Source organism: Pantherophis guttatus, chromosome 1, assembly GCF_059756535.1.
Source record: "Pantherophis guttatus breed Tessera chromosome 1, ASM5975653v1, whole genome shotgun sequence".
Classification (NCBI taxonomy): domain Eukaryota; kingdom Metazoa; phylum Chordata; class Lepidosauria; order Squamata; family Colubridae; genus Pantherophis; species Pantherophis guttatus.
The window spans coordinates 338,933,445-338,956,955 of record NC_142063.1 but is presented as its reverse complement, the minus strand read 5'-3'; the positions used below and the strand labels follow the sequence as shown (position 1 = coordinate 338,956,955).

The 23,511-nt window shown below is 40.8% G+C and overlaps 1 protein-coding gene across 14 annotated transcripts in view; it reads right to left on the bottom strand.

The window, feature by feature from the left end:
* MSI2 (musashi RNA binding protein 2) overlaps window positions 1–23,511 on the bottom strand; it is a 645,448-nt gene that overhangs the window by 63,997 nt on the left and 557,940 nt on the right. For 8 of the 14 annotated variants that reach the window (XM_034420731.3, XM_034420734.3, XM_034420737.3 and 5 more), the window contains exon 11: window positions 7,844–7,882. The exons of the other annotated variants lie outside the window; for them this stretch is intronic. In XM_034420731.3, coding sequence (XP_034276622.1) covers window positions 7,844–7,882 — 39 coding nt within the window. The remainder of the gene's footprint in view (window positions 1–7,843; window positions 7,883–23,511) is intronic. 14 annotated transcript variants of the gene reach the window in all.

The following is a 23,511-nucleotide window of genomic DNA, read 5'->3' as shown; positions in this document are numbered from 1 at the left end:
CCGAAAAACATTGTTAGCTGGTAGACCAGAATACCTTCCATAGAAGAAGTAGATAACGTGTTTCCAGCTTTTCACTTCTGAAAAAAGAGGTCTCGAGGAAAGGTTATGACATATATTTTTACAAATGCACTGCCCATACTGGGGGAAAATATTGTTCTGCCTCTCTCATAATCCTAAAACATGGGATCACCAGATAAAATTGATAATGCCAGAACAAGTATGACGAACATTCCTCAGCTTTGGTTCCTGCTCCAATAAAGATCCTTTTGTGGCCAGGTTTTTGCAACTTTTTTTCCTCTTGATATTAATAACAATAGCACTTAGACTTATATACCGCTTCATAGTGCTTTACACCCCTCTCTAAGCAGTTTACAGAGTCAGCCTCTTGCCCCCAACAATCTGGCTTCTCATTTTACCCACCTTGGAAGGATGGAAGGCTGAGTCAACCTTGAGCCTGGTGAGATTCCATCTGCCAAACTGCTGGCAGCCGGTGATCAGCAGAAGTAGCCTGCAATACTAAGTTTCCCCTAGTTGGCTCCTCCTCAAATGTATCTGAGATGCTTTTACCCACCATGAATAATTCCTACTGTCAACATTGGGCTGGGAAGAGGTGGATCAGACTGTTAAGAGTCCTCTTTGGCATGCTCTTTTTGTTAATAGAAAATGGACTAGCGGTTCTCTTCTATGTATTTTGAGCATTTCCATGTTTACTTCTAGCAGTTCCAAGAAGGCTCCACACACAATTACACTACTCAGCTGACCCTGAGGACACAGACAAACCTTCAGGTGGCCTCAACGACTCTCTAAAACAATGCAAATGACCAGCTGCCTGCAAGGAAAATAAATCCTTCCATTCCTCGCCATCCAGTCGAAGCTTCTTGGATGAAGAAACTTCTTGGATGAGAAGCAAAACGTCTTCAGAGAAAAACAAGAGAGTCCAGTTGCCTCTTGAAAAAAGCACCTTTGGGCCAACCATGATGACTGAGAATCTCCACAGACACTTCTAGCTTAGCTTTTCAAAAGGTGAAATATGCCACCGTCCAGAATCTTTGCAGTGGCAATTGAACATTTAAAAATGGCACTAAAATACCAACTTAGTCACCGCATTAGCCAATTGTTGAAACACTCCTACTCCATCAACAGGTTCCCTCAAGCTCTTTCGTGTGGCTCATACTTCTGTCTAGAGAAAAATGAGCCAAATGCATTTAGAAGTCCTAAAGTGGATTCTGGCATTCCAATTAGTGGATATGTTACAATTATTGTTTTGAGTGGGATCCAGTGCTGCCTGAGAAAGCCCACAGGATTTTGATCAATTTCATGCTGCCTTTATGTATCAGCAAAAGCTAAAGCCCACATTGAGAGTTCAATTTTTCACAGATATTTTGTCCCTTGAGCTTCTTGCATCAATCAAGAGGCTTTCTAACTACCCCAGCTGCTACAATGAGAAGTCTACATTTACAATGCCCTAAGTCCCAACTTAGTGAGCAGTTGTCTATGAACTTGTGTCTTCCCCAAAGTACTAACAACAGTTTGAAAGGAGGAGTAAGAGAGAGTGGAGAAGTGGGGTTAATTAGTTAACATTTGTTTAGATTAATTCAGTTCTATGACATTATATAGATATCATTTACCTTCTCTTGAACTTCAATGAGTCTTTCATCTGAGCTGGCAAGTTCCATTCTCTACTAGGGCTATTTGATCTTTTAACTACTGTTGATGGGGACCGAATGTGTGAACTGCTATGCACAAAGCTGCTTCAAGTGAAGATCTTCAACCAAATGAAGCCTGGCTTGATTTTTCAGTCAGTTTAAATGAGGGCTTTTTGTAAACAAATCCTATCTAGATGAGTTGGGGCTTTGGGTATCCCATTTTCTTTTGGATTCTATCTTGAATTATCAATCTTTTACTAATAGGTATCAGTCAAATTGATTGGATTTTCAGTCTTAAAATTTGAGTACAAGCATGACTGGGTTACAACTATCCACTTTTAAATTTGACTGATTTCACTGTTGGAACACATAAAATTATTTCACACAGCATAACTATGGTCACACAATATTAAGTTCCCCAGCCCCATACTGCCTGTCTTTTTGGTTCTTGGTCTTTATTTAATCTTTAATCTTTAACCCTAACTCTAACCATTCTATATTATCCTCTTTATCCTTTTACCATTTTGTAAGGTGCCCAGAGTCACTACAATGGTGAGATGGGCAGTACATAAATTTAATATATAAAACAAAAATAACTTATTTCTTTAAACCAGCAATGCTCAAGGTTCTTTATGCTAAGAGTCATATTCCTTCAGAAGTACTGAAAGCCCATTCTGACTTCTTTTTCTCCTTCTCTCTTTCCTGACCCATGCCAGAGAAAAGAAAGGCCATTTTTGACAAAATCCTAAATCTACTTCTTTCAAATATCTCTGAAATTAGACTGAAGGGCATATGTGATCTGATGGCAATAGATTGCTTATCCGACATGTCAGAGAATTCATGACTGACAGAGACATGGTTACAAGGTCAGCCAATGAATAGTGCCACAGGTGGCACGCGGAGCCATATTGGTGGGCACGTGAGTGTTGCCCTAACTCAGCTCCAGCGCATGCGTGCACCAGCCAACTGATTTTCAGGCCTTCTGGTCCCACCGGAAGTCGGAAAAATGGCTGTTTCCAGCCTCCGGAAAGATGGGGAAGGTTGTTTTTGCCCTTCCCAGACTCCTAGAAAGCCTCTGGAGCCTGGGGAAGTGGAAAAACGGACCTACCGGGCCCACCGGGCCATCACGTGCCAAAAGCAGGGGGAAGTGTGTGTGTGGGGGGGGGTCACGTGCACATGCACGGGAGGGCCGGCAGATTGAATTATGGATGTGGGCACACGCACCCACGACCCCCCACGCGACCCCCACTTTTGGCACACGACAGCAAAAAGGTTAGCCATCACTGGAATAGGGCTTAGTAACAAGATCAGCCAATAGGAGCTGAGACATGAAGGAGCCTGGGCGTGGCTCTGTAGCTCTGAGTGCTAGGCTGAAAACTGAAACTAGTCTGCTATGCTGAATTGAAACTGAAACTCATCTCTGCTGTTTTCTCCTTTGCCTGTGTTTGCTTGTAACTATTACCACTACTTGCCATTGGTATTGTACATTTTCTTATGTGTTATATTATATATAAAGAGAAGTTAATGAATCCTGCTGAATCAGTTACGTCTGTGTGCTTTCTGGATTGATTTCTGCAACAAACTGTCACGCTATTAAACATGACTAGTATCAAGGGCACAAGCTAAAGGTTTTTCCCCCCCTGGATTAAATGTGATTTTGTTACGAGATGGGGATGGTAAGTCAAAACAAGGAGTCAAGATGTTGTAGGTTATAGTTTAAATTCAAATTAATTTTATGTATTTGTTTTTAAAGTTGCCACCCTTCAGCAATTTGCAAAGGGAAAACATCAACACTAAGCTGCAAAAATAAAAAGCAACGGTATCGTGCGCTAAAACTGAGTATTCATAAGCCATTCAATGGCATTGTCCTAACTAATTAAAATAAAAAGCTCATTGGAAGAGCTCCACTTTAACTTGCTTCTGAAGATCTAACAAGATCAAAGCAAACATAAACTCTGGTGGTAAACTATGGTACAAACAACATTACAGAGAAGCAGTTCTTCTTAAACTCAGCGTTTATAATGTCCTGGTAACGGGATTACCATCTGTTCTTCCTGAATTTATTTGAATGAGACAGTTGATTCAGGTTTAAAGAAGCAGTCCTCCAGGTACCTCAGCACTAAACTATAGTGGGTTTTATAGGTTAAAAAGCATCGGTTTAAATTGCACCCATAAGCTTATTAGCAGCCAATGAATAACTTACCACAACTTTGCTGGCTGGGGAATTCTGGGAGTTGAAGTTCGCCAGGCTTAAAGTGGCCAAGGTTGGAAACCCCTGTTCTAAAGCACCTTCTCCCTTCACCCAACATTGTTCCTGCCTTCCTAAACACAACTGCGGAAAACAGAGATATTCTTGTCTCCCAGTCAGCAAACACAGGAAATGTCCATGGTGTTATATTATTATGAATCATTTACTTTTTTTAAAAAAAAAAACCAAACTCTTGTGTATTGATTTACAATGCTTGAGTAAACACAAAATACCTTGCTGGCTTTTCTCTCTCTCCCAAAACAGTCATTTGCACAGCTCCAAGGCCGTTATAACTTCCCTGGATGTTATATTAAAACTGCCATTCCGAGAGTTGAAATGAAATATATATATATATACTTCCAATAGAAGTGACCTACAGCCAAAGAGGCATTACATGGGCTGCAATTGTGGTTTTAATACACGGAGCCCAAGCCTCTTCCATCCTAAGTATCACTTACTGAAACTGGTAACTGTTCCCAGGCTCCAGAAAGAAAACCTCGGATCAATTGTAACCGTCCCGTCCACCCCGGTTCAAATTGCTGAAAGAAGAATTACTATGGAAGAATATAAAAATGCACAGGAACATATGAATGAAGTGTTCCTCGCGGGACACTGCTGACTCTAGAGAATGTTTATACGGCCTTCATTTTGGCAGCCAGCAATAGCCGTATAGCATCTTAATTTTCAAAGCTCATTACTTAAGAAACCCAGTCCTGCCTTTCTTAACCACAAAGCCACCAGAGCTTCATATCTAGTTGTCCGATTATCCCATTCTGCAGTGCAAATTTAACACGGCACTCAAGGCTTATTTTGTGAAGACAGAAGCTGCCTTTTAAAAAAACCTTGCCTCTGACCTTTGAAAGTCTAACTAACCGGACTTGAAAAATTTTGAATTAAAATGATCAATTGTTGACACAGCATGTCAACAATTAACAGGGAGAATTCAAGAGAGGCGCTTTGATCAGGCTTCAAATGCATCACTTCAGTCCACTGTCTAGAAAGCAGGAGCAAGAATACACAATGGAAACATCTGGAAGTTTCACAACCTTGGTGCCACTGCCAAAATGGCCTTGTTCCCTGTCACAATCCCAGAGAAAATTAAAGATCTTGAAGAAAGGATCCTCACAACCCTGACCTTAATAGGTAACTATTGAGTCCAAACTATACTCAAACCCAGCAATTTCCTGTGAGTCAAGAAGACATATATTATTCTGTAGTTATTATGATCATTTTTTTTAAAAAAATTATCATTCATCTGCCTATGACACAAACTAAAAAAAGTCAATTGTGTTGATGGAGTGAGACGTAGAGGTGGGTTTCAGCAGGTTCTGACCAGTTCTGGAGAACCGGTAGCGGAAATTTTGAGTAGTCTGGAGAACCAGTAGTAAAAATTCTGACTGGTCCCACCCCCATCTATTCTCTGCCTCGCAAGTCCCAGCTGATTGAGAGGAAATGGGGATTTTGCAGTAACCTTCCCCTGCCCTGCCCACCAAGCCCTGCCCACCAAGCCCCGCCCACAGAACCGGTAGTAAAAATTTTTGAAACCCACCACTGGTGGGGTGGTGGCTGTGCAACATTTATGTAACGTATTTCCTAAACCATCTTGTAAAGCTTGGAGAACTGCATGCCAGGCAGGTACAGTTCCTAAATACTTGTCAAAACATGAATGGTTGTGGTTTAAAGACATTTTCTTTTCCAGGAAAAAAAAAAAGTGCCACTGCATATTACTGAAATTTGTAAAAGGCACTTTTGGTTATTTTCTTGACCTGAGCACCCAACAGCAAGGTGGAATCCCAAAGCACTTGGAGATAAACCTGCATCTTCAGAAAGGCAAACCTGTCTAACCAAGGAAATACACTTATAACACAATAACATCAGTGTAATTTATCATTGATCATAATTTACGATTAACCAATTCCATACATTTCATCAGTGATTTAAGGCAACTATTTAGAACCCCTCCTTCTTCACACTAAGACAAGTTGAAAAGAAAAGTCATAGCTTGATATGACTAAAGTTGGCCTTCTTTAGATGTGTTGGCTTACAAGGTCACGCTGGGTAGAAATTTTGGAAATTGAAGTCCAACACATCTCAGCAGCACTGACTGGCAAAGGCTGTTTAATGCAAATGTAACTATCATTAGAATCAAGATGGAAATTCTGGTTGTGTTCTATACATTGTAGGAAAACCCTTTGTCAGGTTTCGATGTCATCTCAAATAAATTGCACTCCCAAACAATTAATCTTTGCTGAAATATTCCATTTATTGAGTACGACAGATCTGGCCCCGACTTTGTCGTAGCCAATACTAACCCTCTGACCCCCAAACCCTTCCCTTTCCGTTCCCCAATTCTCATCTTCTCATTGGCCATCTTCCAAGTCAGTCTCCCCAGCTTCTGACCTCACCCCACAGGAATGTTCCCCCCCACATCCCATCTCCTAGGGGATATTATCTACAGAGAAAATAAGTAGGTGAAAAGTCAAGCCTCGTCTTTGAAAAGTAAAGCCTCGTCTTTTTATGGCAGCATCAGAATGCTGACACCCTTCTTATCTTGGTTCCACTTGTGGCCACAGCAAAAATGAACACTACACTATAGATAATCCTCGAGTTACGACTATTTGGTCAATGATCATTCAAAGTTATGGCAGCATTGAAGAGATGGTACTTCAACTAAGTTTGGTCCCCTAAATGACAGGCATTGCACTACGCCCATGATCACATGATCAAAAATTCAAGGGCACTTGCAGCCTGCCCACACGAATGACTGAAGGAGCACTTCAACCTCCCATCTGCCTCTCTCTCCCCCCATCTCTGCCCTTTTGGCAACCCTGCATAGCGGCACTCCTTGGAGGCAGTGGCAGCAGTGGGACCAAAATAGGGGCTCAAGGCCTTTAGCAATGCCAATCAGCTGCCACCACACCCAGGCCTCTACTTCAGCTTCTGTGCCACCGCTGCCGAGAAGGGTTGCCTCAAGCCCTGTGCTCCAGCCACCCTTGCCCTCTGCGTTCCGCTCCTGTCATTCTGCCAGCCTTGTGCTCTACTGGCCCTGCCACCCTGCTGTCCCCAGTTGATACCTTATTCCTCTTGCTACTGATGAGGTGTGCCCAGCCTGCCCCTAAATGAGGCAGCTGCTGGCTGTACCAGGCTATTCTCACGATGCTTTGGAAGGCTTTTGAGGCCTTTTAAAACCTTATGAGAAAGCTACCCACACCATGCTCCAAATCGCACGGGCTGATCTCTCATTTGGACAGGAACATCAGGAAGAAGGGTGGACTTGGCCAGCAGCTGGCATCAGTAATGGGAGGAAGACTGATGATGATGGAGTGCAAGGTGACAAAAAAGGGCAGAGATATGGTGAGGGGAGAGATAGATGGGTGTGGGGAAGAGGACGCCTTACCTTACCAAACTTCTGGCCTGACGGGGGCCAAGCTGGGAGTGGCTCGGATGGAGGTGATCCCTGCCTAACAACTGGTGGGATTCAGTTAAAGGACAGCAACAGGGAGAGCTGGAACTGCCATTGCTAAACAATGCAGTCATGTGACATCACATTTTATAGCTGCGTTGCTTAACGATGGAAATTCTGCTCCCAATTACCACTGTAACTTGAGAACTGCCTGTATATATTATTAGTACATCCTTTTGTAACACATAGCTTATGTATTTGCTCAGTTCCCATCGAAACAAATATACACAAAACAGAGGGATGTTCAGAACATTGCTACATTAGTACCCTCCAGATGTGTTGGTCTCCAGTTGTGCTGATCAACAACTCCCCAAATTCCCCTATTCCTGAGAATTGTAATCCAACACATCTGGAGAGCAGGAAGTTGGAAAGTACAGAAATTATTAAAAGCACTACAAGAGGTATCCAGAGTTGCATCAAGAAAGAATAGAATTCTACTAAAAAAAAAAAAAGTGCAGTTTAAAAACTTAATTGTAAGAAACTTGCCTGGATAACTGGGTTTGATTGAAGATCCCACGGAAAGCACTAAAAATCCACAGAACCAGATACAGGCATTACTGGGCAGTATAAGAAGCTATAAACTGATTTATAAAAATTAAAAAAAAACAAAACATGACTAACTTTCATCCATTTCCTCCTTCCGCTGATGTTCCCTCAAAAAAGTAGATTTACCCTGTATTTAAAATGCTAAGTAGGTGTAGATAAATAAGGATGACCCACCTTGGAAATGTCAAAAGAATTCTGCTGCTTTTACTTCAAAATTGATTAATCCTATTAATACTTTTTTTTTAAAAAAAAACACCTCACCAACCTTTGGCCAAGAGTGCTTTGACAGCAGCACGCGTTTCCTTTTGTCATTCAATTCTGCTTTAGTTCATTTGTTAAATTATTAAAATGTATTTCACCTGCATAGGTAATTAGCATGTTAGGGGCTCAGCAGTGCAGGTAATATGAAGTCATTATTAAGAAAAAATGATATTGTATTCCAGCCACAACTGCTGGTAGGCCCTTAAGGCAAAGAAGACGGACCAGAAAAGATTCTGTGAGACCTGGTTTGCATCTGTATAAATTCTGGGCCCTTCCTCATTATCATTTTACCCATCCCCCCCCCCCAAGTAAACAGCCCACTGGATGCATCTTTCTTCACTTGGAGAGGTGGATGAAGTTCAGGCAGGGCAGGATAATTGTTCTGCGAGGAGGAATCTTAAAAGGATGGAGAATAAGGCAGAATATTTAATATTTAACTGCCTTTAGCATCGGTTGCTTTTTCTTCCTAGTAAGCAAGTAGGTTAAAACAGCTTCCAGCTTGCTGCCCTAGCACCCAAAGTCAGAGGACTAGCGATGCTTGGAATATCTCTGCCCTCACCCACCCTTAACTAATTATGTCTCGGGCCCAGGCACTAGGCAATGGCTGTGTCTTCTCTGGCACGATATAAAGCTATGGGCCAGCTGGGGAATTGAAAGCTTTAGATTCATTTTCTGCCCTTGCTCTGCAAGCCCAGAATAAGAGAGCTTTCCTCATCCTGGTGCTTTTTAAATCTGCTAGGCTATTTTTCCCCAAAATTCCTTCTCCCCACACATACCAGCCTAACTCATTGATTCTAATTCATTTTATTAATGTAAGGCCATTTGGGCTCTGCCGTCAGAAATGGATTATGTGATACTGCTTTCCTCTTTTGTCTTCCTATTCCCTGGGCATAGAACCCTTGCATTAGGCAAGGTTGCTTCAGTGAATGATGATTTTTTTTAAAAAAAATTAAAAATGGCTGATCTTGTCCTCTTTTCAATTGGCCTGTTCCATACAAATACTTTTTTAAAAATATAATCATTAAAAAGAACATTTAATGACTCCCAAGTTGGGGCTTGACTCCTGGGAATCCATGTATTGCAGTGTAAATAAATGACCTGCTATTGCTTAACAGTGGGATGTTATTGTTTTTTCAACTTTATAATATAGCTGTCAGCACTCTAAGCAAGTCCAATCTTGCTGAATTTTTCTCAAGATTAGATGAATACAACTAAGTGCTATTATTGGTCATAAAAGATTGTGGAAGAGCAGTATTACATGCCAGTCTTGTGATGGTGGGGAAGTCTTTATTATCCTTTGTTTCCACCCCTAAACCCCTTTGAGGATTTATAAATTCTTTCAGTCTCTAGAGCAGGGGTGTCAAACTCTATTTCTTTCTCTTTTTTTTTTATTGAAAAAGTTTTTCAAATACAGATTTCCCCCCCTTTTCCCCCCTCCTCCTCCCTAACCCCCCCTCACCCTCCCCACCCCCCATGGCTTCTCCAAAAGTAAAATCCAAATTGATATCAAATTATATACTTTACCATCCTTTTACACCACCCCCCACATGCTAACCATTTCTTTCTAACATTGTTATTATATCCCCCCTATACTATACATTTCAAAGCAACCAACCTTCAGCTATAAAACTATATAATAAATCCTAATTTGACATTTATTCAACTCATAATCTACCCATTTCCTCCACCCCCATACATATATCTCCTAATTCAAATCTTTTACGTATATTTATATCTAAACATAACATCAATTTTCCTAAACTAAACAATCAGTAACCTAACCCATCTCCACCCATTTTCCTACAGGTCTACCATACATAATATTTTTAATATCTTTGTTCTTCTGCCCATACCACACAACTAAAAAATATTTCCATATATGAATAAAATCCTCAGATGACTTTAAATTTATAATCCATATAGTATCTTCTGTAACGTCTTTCAACTAGATTATTAATTCCATCGCCCATGTTAGGGTAACATCAGGTTCAGCTTCCAACAGTATATTCAGTATCTTCCATTACCATCTGCCCCATCAAACTCTATTTCATTGAGGGCCGCCTCAGGGTGGTATCTGACTTCGGGAGGGGCAGGGTGGGCATGGCCAGCTGAATGTCACTTGTGTCGGGGGCACCTGTGGTGGCCTGAGTCCTCTGCCAGCTAAAACGGGCTCCCAAGCTCCGTTTTGGCCTGCAACGGCCTCCTGCAACCCTCTGCTAGTGAAAACAGAGCTCGGGAGGGTTGCCCACGGCCCTCACGAGCACCATTTTTGCTGACAGAAGCACCATGGGCTGGTTTCGTTGTTTCCAAGGTAGCCCCGCGGGCCAGATCTAAGCATACCGCAGGTCGGATCCGGCCCCCAGGCCTTGAGTTTGACACCCATGCTCTAGAGGAATACAATTGGAGAGAACATAGGGAAGATACAGGTTAAGAAAGGGTCACTTTTACTTATTTCTTTTAATTATCTAGATCTGTAAGCATTATATTATCCTGGTTCTAACATTATTCTGAATCTGTCTCTCTGACAGAGACAGAGGCTTTCAGGCTTGGTCTCTGAGCCTCTTCCAGACCTCCTGTTCTAAATGCACTTCCCTTTTTATCCAGTTCCCTCTTCCTGGTAGAATCTCACCTGGAAGGAATAGGCTACCTTTGATGATAAGGTGGTCTAATGCAGGGGTCTCCAACCTTGGCCATTTTAAGCCTGGTGGACTTCAACTCCTAGGATTCCCTAGCCAGCTTTGAAGTCCGCCAGGCTTAAATGTGGCCAAGGTTGGAGACCCCTGGTCTAATGGTTAAGACACCCACCTAGAAAGCAGGAGATTGAAGTCCCACTTTAGCTATAAAAGCTAGCTGAGATGGACATCTAGATTAAAGAAAGGATGGCTAGAGACAGTAAGCAGATCGGAAAGGACTTTAGCTTCTTTGCTGGCTGATTTTGGAGTCCCAACTGAAGAACTGTCACATTGTATAATAAATACCTTGTATTTGAGCCCACTGAGCCAATTCCAGGAGCATTACTCATAAACCCAAAATTTGGGATCAGTTCTAACTTTTTTTCCCCTAACTGCAGCTGGGTACAGACTGAAGGGATGGCTTTGGAGGACAGGACAAAAAGCCTTCAATCAAGAAAATGGCCAAATCAACAATGCTCGAGTCCAGGCTAAGAAATTAATTTGAGAAAAGGTTTCAGACAAAGTCCCTCCCTAGTTCTCATGGAAGGGGAAAACAGAGTCAGACTTGCAAGGTTCTGTCACTAGAGCAATTACAATAAAAATCCTATATGGCACTTTTTAAAAGTCTGGTTTACCTTATAGGACTAACCTTGCGGGTGACTAAAATATTTCCAACATTTTGCTGACTGATGACCAAAATAAAGAAATTTGGTTTGATCTTTAGCAGCATTTCTGTGCGCGCCAGTTGCGCCCCTACCTGGACCGTGTTGACCTGCGCACAGTCACTCATGCGCTCGTCACCTCCCGGATTGACTACTGCAATGCTCTCTACATGGGGCTGCCCTTGAAGACCACCCGGAGGCTTCAGCTGGTGCAGAATGCGGCCGCGCAGGTAGTGATGGGAGTGTCCCGACACTCTCATGTTACACCCCTCCTGCGGGATCTGCATTGGCTACCGGTTGCCCTCCAGGTGAGATTCAAGGTGCTGGTAATTACCTATAAAGCCCTACATGGCTTAGGCCCAGGGTACCTGGCGGACCATCTGCAGCCAGCGACAGCTCCCCATCACCCGATGCGCTCTCACAGGGAGGGCCTCCTTGGGGTCCCGTTGGCCAGACAGTGTCAGCTGGCAACTCCCAGGGAGCGGGCCTTCTCTGTGGGCACACCTACTCTGTGGAATCAGCTCCCCCTGGGGCTCTGGATGGCCCCTGATCTTTGCTCTTTCCGCCGTGACCTCAAAACATGGTTATTTGGCCTGGCCGGATTGGACTGAAGGGGTTTTTTAAAGGGGATTTTATTGGTTTTTATATTTGAATACTGAATTTTATGTGTTTTTTCTATTGTTGTGAGCTGCCCCGAGTCCTTTGGGAGAGAAGGCGGCATACAAGTTTAATAAAATAAATAAATAAATAATAAATTTCATCTTTGAATGACCATTGGAAAAAAAAAAGGGCTAATTCTAGGCATGAAGAAATTACTTAATGGGGAACAGAGGTGATACCATTTTGAATGCTTCAAATAAGCTTCATTAATGGTGCTCAAATGTTTGCAATTCAAAATGTTATTTTAATGGATTATTTTAACTTTATTAAACAATAAATGAACAAATGATATAAAAAGACTATTAGTACACTGCATGATATTGTAAGTTATTGTCATTAACAGATTATTAATACTTGGTGGTAGAATTAGAAGTAAGAATAAGCCACACAACTAATCAATTGAAGGTAAAGAATAGCTACTTTATTACCACTTTTTATTTCAGGATAATCCTTTATAATATGAGCATTTAACAATGCCTCGTTTATAGTTACAGGAAGTTTCCTATCAGGCTGCCTGGAAGTTTTAAAGCAAAAATTAGTTTTTAATTTAATTTTTTAAAAATAAAAATTAATAAATTTTTAAAATTAAATTACATTTATTTAATTTACAGCTTAAATAAGTTTGCTATCAGGTTGCCTGGCAGTTTTAAACCAAATCCTTATAAAACCTTTATTACCTCCAGTTCCTGGCGTTTAGGAGAAAAACTAATGGCACATTTGCACAAGAAAACCATTTAAAAGTAACCAGGGGCCGAAATAGGACAGAGTTTTCAGAATTGTTCACTTCTCATCTGAAAGATGCTCATGAGCTCTGACACCATTAGCCAGCTGATACTCTTAGATTCTTTATTTATCTAATATAAATGGCTAGATGGAGCACCCACTTAACCAATGGTCTTGAATCCAGATCCTTTAACATCTCTTGGGCTGTATAGCTTTTCATTTCAATGGCTGTGAAAGCCCAACTTCCATTTTTGGCATCTCTTGGTAGACTTGGGAAAGATTCCTGCCTGAAAACTTGGGGAGATGATTCTCTGGAAGCCATCTTTTGTATTAGGCCTTCAGACCTGCCACGTTTACTACTGTGGGAAACTGGGAGGGGGGGGATCGTATGGATATATAGTCATAATAACATTCCTTTCTCAGAGAGTCAAGGACATCTTGCCCTGCACCTGGAAGGCTGGAACTGGGAGGCATCTCCAGTTGGGACGGTGCATTAATTGGGCCGTGTGATGGACTTGTGGGTGTTGGGCAGGGACTTGAATTTTTGTTTGGGTGGGGAAAACTTGGAAACTTTCAGATTCGGGTTTTCCCAGATGTGCCAATATGACATCTCTAATAAAATGTAGCTTTGAGGAAACTCAAGCCTCGGAATTTTCTTTCATTGGGGGGGTCTTACTTGGAACCCTGACATTCTGGATGTAACAGACTATGATTCCCAGAATTTGCAGTCAGCTGCAACACAGCACAATATATTATATAGTGGATCTGCCATGCATTCCTGTGTCAAAGAGGAAGATGATTTCGGTCCAAATTCATCCAGGAAAACTAGGCTACTTGATATCCATATCTGAGTTTGACGAAAAGATTAATGTGCATTTCATGCACAGAAACTTGACAAAAGTTACATCCTGTTCTTCCCTACCTGCTCTTGAATTCTATTATCATCAAAACATCCAACATTGTTGAAACCAAAACCAGCACTTTTAACTGATTAAAAAGCAGGTATCCATGTGAGTTTGTATGTACAGAAGCCCCCATTTTCACCATCTTATTTTATGCTGGTGAAGATTAAAATGGAAGGTTCTGATAAACTCACTGTGGGTGATTTAGTGCATATTTTTTTCGGGGGGGGGGGGAGATTGGGACGAAAAGGTTGTCAACACTTTGTAGGTAAACAAAAGGAGATGCGGAGCTAGAAAATCAGACTTGGAACAGCCAAAAATGACTGGAAGGGTGAGAATAGTATTGCAAAGCCAAGCAAACTTGAAGAAAGCTCTCCTAACTGATATTAATCTAATGGTTTTCTTGAGCGACTGCCATTCATTTCAGTTGTGCAGAATAAGTTTGGAATAGTTACTGGTAGTAGAATCCATTGTGCAGAGTATTTAAATATCTTTTTTCCCCCAAATGTGTGTATTTGTTGTTTGAAAATTAACAAAGCTCACACTTTGGTTCCTGGGGAAAAAAAAGACTGGGAGATTTAAAGAGCCTGCTGGAAAAAGAACACAACTCCAAAAAGGCTAGACACTTCCAGAAATGAGTACCTGAAGCAACTTTCAAACCATGAGGTCATTTTTGAAAATTTCCTCTGGTAGCCTTGTATGGTTGAAATATAGGGGATGGCCGGGCCCTCCCAAATGAGGCACCTATTAGGCACCTACTTCATTCCTTTTCTCAGACCAGGCAAAATCATTTTTATTCCATTCCATTCCTTCATTCAATACTGTGTTAACAAATTTTATGTTGCAATGGATTTTTTTATCCAATTTAATTTATCTGCTTTGGTTGTTTATATACTGTATACTTTTACCCATGATTTTCACCATAGTTGGCAAGCGGTATGCAGTTAGGGGTATGCATTTCTAATCTTACTTTATTTATCTTGCTTATTCAAATCAGTAGCAAAGTAGCTTTCAGAAAATAACAATCTGAGGAAAAAGAACATTTTGCCAGTATAGGTGGGGGAATGATCATTATACAGTTGCCAGAAACTTGAATTAATGTTCATGATTACTTGATCATGCACCTAAGATAATTATATTTATGCTCCTCCTTTGTCTAATAGCCATACCCACCATCCTGAAGGACAGCAGAGATACTGCTGTTCCATTCAGTAAATGTCTGGCAAGAAATGGCAGATCATCTGACTCGGTCTCTCCACATGTCATCTTTAGTGAAGCGTGCAAACCAGCGTCTGCATTTCCTGAGTTGAATGAGGAGAGCACATTTTTCTCCTTCTGTCCTGGCCACTTTTTACAGAGGCACAATTGAGAGCATTTTAACAAATCATTTGCATCCCTGTTTGGTTTGGTGGCAGCAGTGCCTCAGATAGAAAGTCCATACAGAGAGTGGTAAGGACAGCCGAGAAGATTATAGGAAGCTCGCTTCCCGTTATTCAGGATACTGCGTATAAGCGCTGTGTGCTTAGAGCTCAAATTCAAAACTCATGCAAAAAAGAAGAGAAATAAAAAGAAAAATATTCTTTAAAAAAAAGTGCAATCCATCAAACAGATGGAAAAAGTAGTTTGAGGGTTTCTATCTCTCAAAGTTTTAAAAAACTTTGTCCAGCCTCTTAAAAATTACTCTTCAAGGACACCTTAACCAGTTTCCCTGGGTATTACAGAGAGTTGAGCTCTTTATAATTATTTCAATGAATTGTAACACAAATTACACAAGGTATTATTTACTTACTGTACATGTAAAAGGTAATTTCTGGAAGAAGGGTCCTTAATGTAGTTTACATTTCAAGCCATGAAACCATAAGTGAAAACAATCCACCACAAAGCATTAGGCAAAACATCCGTGGGTCCAACCTGGGCAATCCCAGGTGAGGAAATGTGTGTTGAGATGGAAACACTGCTTCTTGTGTACTTATGTCATAATGCTACTGGCTAGCATGTAAAGGGCAGGGTCTGTGTTGTGACATCACAATATTCAGTTCATCATTTTAACACCACTGAATTTTATAGGATTTGTGGGCCCCTCCCAAAAATAAAAATAGCATTAAAATTATATTTCATAAGTTTCAATACTTTTTATATTTTTTTTTACAGAGAAACAGTGAATAGCAAATTATATAAGTATTATTTTGTAATAATCAGTTGTTTCCAATTAATCATAATACCTATTACATATCTTCAAAATTACTAAATTTTAGTATCTATTACTATGCCTAAAATTATAAATAAAATCCTTGATTTGATGTTCCAACTCTATGCCCATTTGCCTGTTTTCTATGAAAAGACTATGGAAATAAATATTTATCAAAAGGCATGAAAAATAAAGAATTTCTATTTCATTTTTATTCTGATAAAAAATGGGGAAAAAAGTCATGGGCCCTGGGAACTGTGTCTAATGGATAAACTAATCCTGGTGGCAGGGAGGGAGGGATTGGAAATCTTGTTTTGCTACTTTTTAGTCCTGAAGCCTAATCTGATGACAGAAGTCTATGTATCAGGTCCTTCTTGTCTTATAGTGAGGTGTGTGAAGGACTAGAGAACAGATGAAAAATAAAGTTTCCTCTTGAGCCAAGCTAAATCCCTGTGACTACATGGATGCTTGTTCCTTAAATAGCCAAGAGCCATATCATACAGTATTTGCCCAGATCAGGACCTTGTGCCTTTTCTGTGTACCGTGTTTCCCCGAAAATAAGACCCTGTCTTCTATTTTTTGAACCCCAAAATAAGTGCTTGGCCTTATTTTCGGGGAGGTCTTATTATTTTGGGGCGTTTGAAGCAAGACGGGGCTCCTCTTGCCGTCTTACCTGATTTCCAGCTCTGTCTCCCTAACTCTAACCAGAGGAAATGGCGGGGACCGGCTGCACATGCATTTAAATATTTTCAGGGAGGTCTTATTTTCTGGAGAGGGCTTATTTTCAGGGGAGGTCTTATTTTCAGGGAAACACAGTAACTGCAATAGAGTTCCATTACTCAGCTCTGTTCAGAAGGCTGAAACTCTGGACCACTGGTCATGTCAGAATAGAAATAAAAAGTATAAACTTCCTTAAGCTGAAGTGTGACTATGTGAACATGAAGAGAACTGCAATATGTACACACATGTACACACATATACACACACAATCATATATATACATATATCACTAGGGACAGTTAAGATCCTGTGCAGAACCCTCGAACTCCCAGGCCTCTGGTAAAGGAGCCAAGACTGAGGAAGACATAGACTACCCATAAGGGTGAGAAGATAATTTTTTTTATATATTACGCCTGGTCCTCTATCCAATATTAGCTTGGTCCACCCTATTCGTTGTTCTCAAGATCAGCCCCAATTGAATAAGTGCTCCCACCAGTTGTGATGAATAACAGCACAGGGCCTTGTTTCCTGCTTTGCTAACTCTATTTGTTTAGACCAGGGCTGTCAAACTCCCGGCCCGTAGGCTGGACGCATCACGCAATGGCCATGCCCACGACCGGTTTAGTGAAGGGGGAAAAAAATCCCGATACGTCATGTGGCACTGCGGTGACGATGTGAGCTTGACCCCACTGGTTTAGACCAACCCATGAAATAGACATCAGAGGATCACTAGAACTCTACTTTATTGAGATATGTGGTAGTAACGGAATCATCTAAGTCTGCCCATTAGGGAGTCAAGGGCACTCAATCTGAATATCTTTCTAATACTTTCCCACCTCCTGCCCAAAGCATGCCTTTTCGGTGCCTATAGTCCTTTCGCTTTCTGAATGCCTTCTCCAAGATCTTCTCCCTGGCTCCCAACAAGTCTTCACAACAGCCAAGAACCCTACAAAGGGGAACGCTGTCCTAAGTCACCAGTAAAGGAACCCACTTCAAAATTTGATTGGTTCTGTACCCCCAGAAAAGTCCAAGCTTGACATCAACACAAACAGTTAAACAAACATGGCCTGGCAAGAGAAATCATAAAAGAAGCCCAAATGGCAGCAGTTTTTAAAACAAAACAAAACAAAACAAAAATTTTTTAAAAAACCCACAACCCACCACCATCCCTATTTCCCAAATATTGAAAAGACACATAATGGAACAGCTGGATCGTGGTATTGTTTCACCTGAGAGAAGTAAATATCACATTTCCATACAGTGCCAAGTGGCATTTTATTTGCTTACAAAGCAAATGAGCGAAAAGGGAACGTCCTCTATGGAACGAAAGGAGTTAGCCAAGCCTGCCTCTATTTAAATTTCAAAACAATAGCAAAAACGGGCCGTTTGCAAAGGGAATGAAATGGCAGAACGTGTCACTATTTTAATATACGGGAGGTTATTATTTCCTTGGGGAAATCTGGTTGAGCCGTCCTATTTTAGCCCAGAACCATACTATATTTAGGACGTGTAACACATCTGTGCTATAATAGGAACTGACACAGGGCCTGTGCTGTAATGAAGGCTTCTGACACACAGTAATGAGGGTTAAGGAAAGCCACATCCTAATCAATTCCGAGCTTAGGTTTATAGATAGAAAAGTATAACCCGGCAATCATTCTTTCTGAGTAACCCCAATTTACTTCTCCGGGGCTTGGATTGACCGAATTCAGGCTGGATTGGATTCAGATGGTTCTTCCATCGTTCCCCTTTGTCCTGACATCTGTCAACAGATGGGCCTGTGGCTATCAGTTTAGAGCTGTTGGAAGGCACCCCACTGCAGCTGACCCATGACCAAGAAAAACCCTTCTTCTTGGCTAAGAGGCTGAAGATATCAGAAAAGCCCGATATGCAGAGATCCAACTACATACAGACAGAAAAATCTTGTGTGTTTTACTCCAGCTCTGCTCCTTCTCTGCCTGCCATCTGCTTTCTTCAGTGGAAGATCAATTCGGGAGTGGGGGGGGCACTCTAAGGGAAAGAATGAGCCTCTAGTGTTTTCCCCACCTCTAAGCTGGCTGTTCACTCCTCCTGGTCTGTTTTGCACTAGAAATGGACATTTCCCGTGGCAAGTGGTTTTGTAAAAGATGCCAAGATGTCTTTCAGCAAGAGTGTGCAAAACCTGGGAGGCTGGTGTAAGTATTATTTTTTTTAAAAGAAAAAATATTTCGAATTTTAGAACAGCAGCTTCACTGTTATCACGTTAGTTTTTATTTTCTTTTACTTCTTTGCCGCCCACAAATCACAGAAAATGTTATATAAAATTGTATAATTGGTTTTTTTTTACAAGTTTGCAAGCTGCACATAAGGGGTCAGGAACCCAAAGGGTATTGCCTAGAAGAACAGATTATGGGAAGTCTCTTGAAAGAGAGATCTGTGGTAGATGTGAATGGTAGATAAAACCTCTGTGTAAACAGCACCTCCCAAGGAAAAAGGATGGTGGCAGAATCTCACCGTTTGCTGCTAAAACCTATTCTAGGTTTTGCTGTAGTTTTACTGCTTGGAAACTTCCCTGTTATTTTGTTTGGCTGGGTTCTTTTCCCCCCTGATTATTTATTTAATCAATGTATTTATTTGCCGCCCATCTTAGAAGCAACTTAGAACTAAGGAGAAATTTCCTGACGGTTAGAACAACTAATCAGTGGAACAACTTGCCTGCAGAAGTTGCGAATGCTCTAACACTGGAAGTTTTTAAGAAGATGTTGGATAACCATTTGTCTGAAGCAGAGTAGGGTTAGGGGGTTGGACTAGAAGACCTCCAAAGTCCCTTCCAACTCTGATATTCTATTCTATTCTATTCTATTCTATTCTATTCTATTCTATTCTATTCTATTCTATTCTATTCTATTCTATTCTATTCTATTCCATTCCATTCCATTCCATTCCATTCCATTCCATTCCATTCCATCTTGCCTGGATAGGAGCAAATAGCATGCGTAAACCAAGCAAAGGATTGGCCACATTAACTGACACAAAATACAAATTTCTAACTGGCCTTCATAGAATTATAGGTCAACCTTTCTTTAGTAAGTGCTTCAATTTCACAATCCATGCTCCACTGCAACCAAACCACCAGCTGTGGATTACAACCCCCATAACAGGGTTACAATCTTGAAAATCAAAGTGAACCTTAGTTGTATTGTTTGTGCTTCTGCTAGTATAAGATATGCAATAGTTTTGAGATACACTAAAATCCTGGTCAGAGAAAAAGTAAACAGCTCCCATAATGCTGCTGCTTACCGATCTGAGTTCATTAGTTATCAAACAGAGCCAATAAAACTTTAATGTAATACAACTGTATTGCATCTATATTTATCTTAAGACGTACAAGGATTGGTTAAGATCATGATGTCGTCTATCTGATCAAAGTACAGGTAGTCTTTGCTTAACGACCAATCGCTTAGTGACCATTTGAAGCTATGACAGACCTCCCCAGAGCTCTGCCCCCCCAAGTCACGTGATTGCATTTGGAGGGGTCAAGCTATTTTCCAAAGCACCTGAAGGCCAGACAAGGAATAATGAATGGAAACTGACCAAGGAGAGATTCAACCTAGAAATGAGGAGGAACTTTCTGACAGTGAGAACAATCAACCAATGGAACAGAAGTTGCCTTCGGAAGTTGTGGAAGCTTCGTCACTGGAGGCTTTCAAGAAAAGATTGGACTGCCATTTGTCAGAAATGGTCTAGGGTCTCCTGCTTGAGCGGTGGGTTGGACTAGATGACCTATAAGGTCCCTTCCAACTCTGTTAATCTGTTAAACCATGCTTGTTTAACGATAGCTGTGTTCGCTTAATAACCCCTGCAAACAAGGGTAATAAAATTAAGCGTGGTCATGTCGCAACCCACTTAATGACCGGCACAACTTATGACCATAATTCTGGGATCAATTACAGTCATAAGACGAGGGCTTCTTGCAGCCCATATCTTGATATCTAGGTAAATATGTAAAGCTGCTAGTGCCAGGCAGGGTGGACAGTTATGCATGCGTGTGTACATGAAGGAGTGTAACTTGTTAGCTTTAAACAAATACTCCTGATACCCCCGAAGATAAATTTTGGCTGGCTAATGCTAATATTCCCATATGTCTTCAGAGAATTAGAATGAGATGAAAATATGCTCGCTGGACCAACTTGGAGTGGACTGAGAGACTGTAGCCATTCAATCCCTCCTCCCAATTTGCTAGGAAAATGTGAAAAACTTGATCTGTTTTGTCGTGATATGTGAGTATGACTGTGTCCAAGGCAGTTAAACTGCTCTTGTCCACCGTTTGATTTTTGTCCCACAGCCTGGTTCAAATAAGTATTTATTCTCTGCAAAACAAATCTGGGATTCTATCTGAGATCAAGAGAGAAGCATCTAGGAGTTTGTAACAAAACAAAACAAAACAAAACAAAACAAAACAAAACAAAACAAAACAAAACAAAACAAAACAAAACAAAACAAAACAAAACAAAACAAAACAAAACAAAACAAAACAAAACAAAACATTAATTCATTTTCTTTTAAAAACTGGACTCTAGAATGCTTTAGAAGCATTCAGAGTTGAAATACATCTATTACATATGTTCAGTTTCATCCTAGTTAGCAAGGTTTGCCCCTAATGCCCAGTTCAAACTTTGTCTGGGAAGGTTAATGACTGACAAAGCAATTTCCAAGGCAAAACAAAATTGGTTAATTTTTTTCCAGTTAATTTAATTAGAACCTGCTCCCTATCTTTAGAATCGTCAGGCTGAAATTGTTTTTATTGACTGTGCTCCAATCTTGAGTCCTGCAATCCAAGGTGGGCTAAAATATTTAAATAAACAAATAACCAGTTTAGTGTACAGCTGTGATATAGCCCTGTTTCGGAGAGGGATATACTGTATAAATTAGACCAGCACTGGGTAGTGAAGAGGTTGCGAAGGCATCCTTCCACTTAATATTTCATGCATCAGATTTACATTCCTAATAATCTTTAAGAAAAACTGGTGATGGGGAAGACTTTTGATTGCATACATCCCACTGGTCCTACTGTAGAGAAACCAGGAGGTTGGTCAGAAATAAATATGAGGACTCCCTTTGAATTAGCACCCGGACATGCTGTTTAAAAATGTGAACTATACAAATATACCCAATCTCCAAAATGGTTTAGTGGAAGTGCAGATACATCTCATTTCCTGTCCATGTCTAGAAATGTACACATATGAATGCTGACATTCAGACGATGCCCATTCTAAGCACTGATCATACTACAGAGCAGGGGTCTCCAACCTTGGCAATTTTAAGCCTGGAGGACTTCAACTTCCAGAATTCCAAAGCTGGCTGGGGAATTCTGGGAATTGAAGTCCTCCAGGTTTAAAATTGCCAAGGTTGGAGACCCCTGATACAGAAAACAACATGATGCCCAAAAGAACAGCACCTTCTTCTCTTTTAAATCAAAGTGGGCCAGGTAACTGAAAGAAGTGTTAATATGGGACGATGAGGAAAAGGCTATAAGAATTATCAACTCTTGTCCCTATATTAATGGCTAGTAGGAAAGGCCAACCTATGTAGCCTCTCTGATCTGTCAACTTTCAGAACTAGCAAGCCAGAATCCCAAATGTTCAAAAGCGAGAGGGGATGAATACCTCCTTTCAGTGCCACTTATTTTCAGATTAAAAACTGTCCTCCCACTGCCGCTTGTTAGCAGACAGGTGTCTAGTCACAGATTGAGCTCTCAGTGTTTCAGCAAGCAAGGGGATGAAAGGGATAGCGATACTTAAAACATTTGTGAATGTGTCCATTCTCTTTCGATCGGCTGAATACTTTTCAGAACCTGGCAAAAAGCCTCTCTGAAAGAATAAACTAGAAGTCTGTGAAACATTCTCCTCAATTTGATAGAACTCACGAACTGACAAACTGGTATATTTGTTTCTCCGTGTGGGGATTTGAGACCACGTGAGAGTGTGGATAATCTTAACTCAATCTTCTCTAACCTAGCACCCTCCAAATACGTTAGAATGCAGTTCCCATAATCTCCAATGGCTGGGAAAAGCTTATGTTTAGATCTTTAAAATGGTACCTCCCTGAATCCCAGTATTTTTGCTGTAAGGTTCAATATTATTTTCTGTTCATCTTTTTCTCTTTCTCTCTCATTCCCCATCATACAGTATATGCATCTAAGTGTTTTACAATTCAAACAGCATCATAAAATAACAGCATCCAATAATTATGTTAAACTAGAGGACTTAATTAATATTAACTGCCTACCTAAATAAAATGCTTTGCAAAGGCATTTAGAAAGAGCAATTTTCAGAGCCTGCCTAACTGAAACAGGGGGAAAAAATTCACATCCTCTGCCTTGCCACAAGGAAAGCTTCTTGATTTTTGTTTAAAACGAAGACAATCGTTCATGGATTTCTTAAATAACCTGAGCAAAGTGTTTTCCCCCCATCATGTATTTTGTTCATAACTACAGATGAAGGGCAAGATGGCTTAAACTCACACCCGTGGTACACATTGATCAACTTTAATATCTGATACATATTCAAATTTCAATGAATAAAATGTTGCCACTTTTTTCTAGCTGTGGTTTGCAGGCAGGCACTAAGTAAGCAGTTAATCCACCAAACTGGCCTTCCCAGAATCTTAAGGTGAGATGAAAACCCACAAGTAAGTACCACCCTCTGAACTCTTCTTGGCATCTCCTTTTTAAGCTTGAGGGGTTGCTGGCATGAAGAACTCCTTAGGGCTTTTGGTTTCAATGGTTGCCTGTTGATAATGGCAGAGCTGGAGCAGAAGAGGATGCTCATTATTGTCAGGA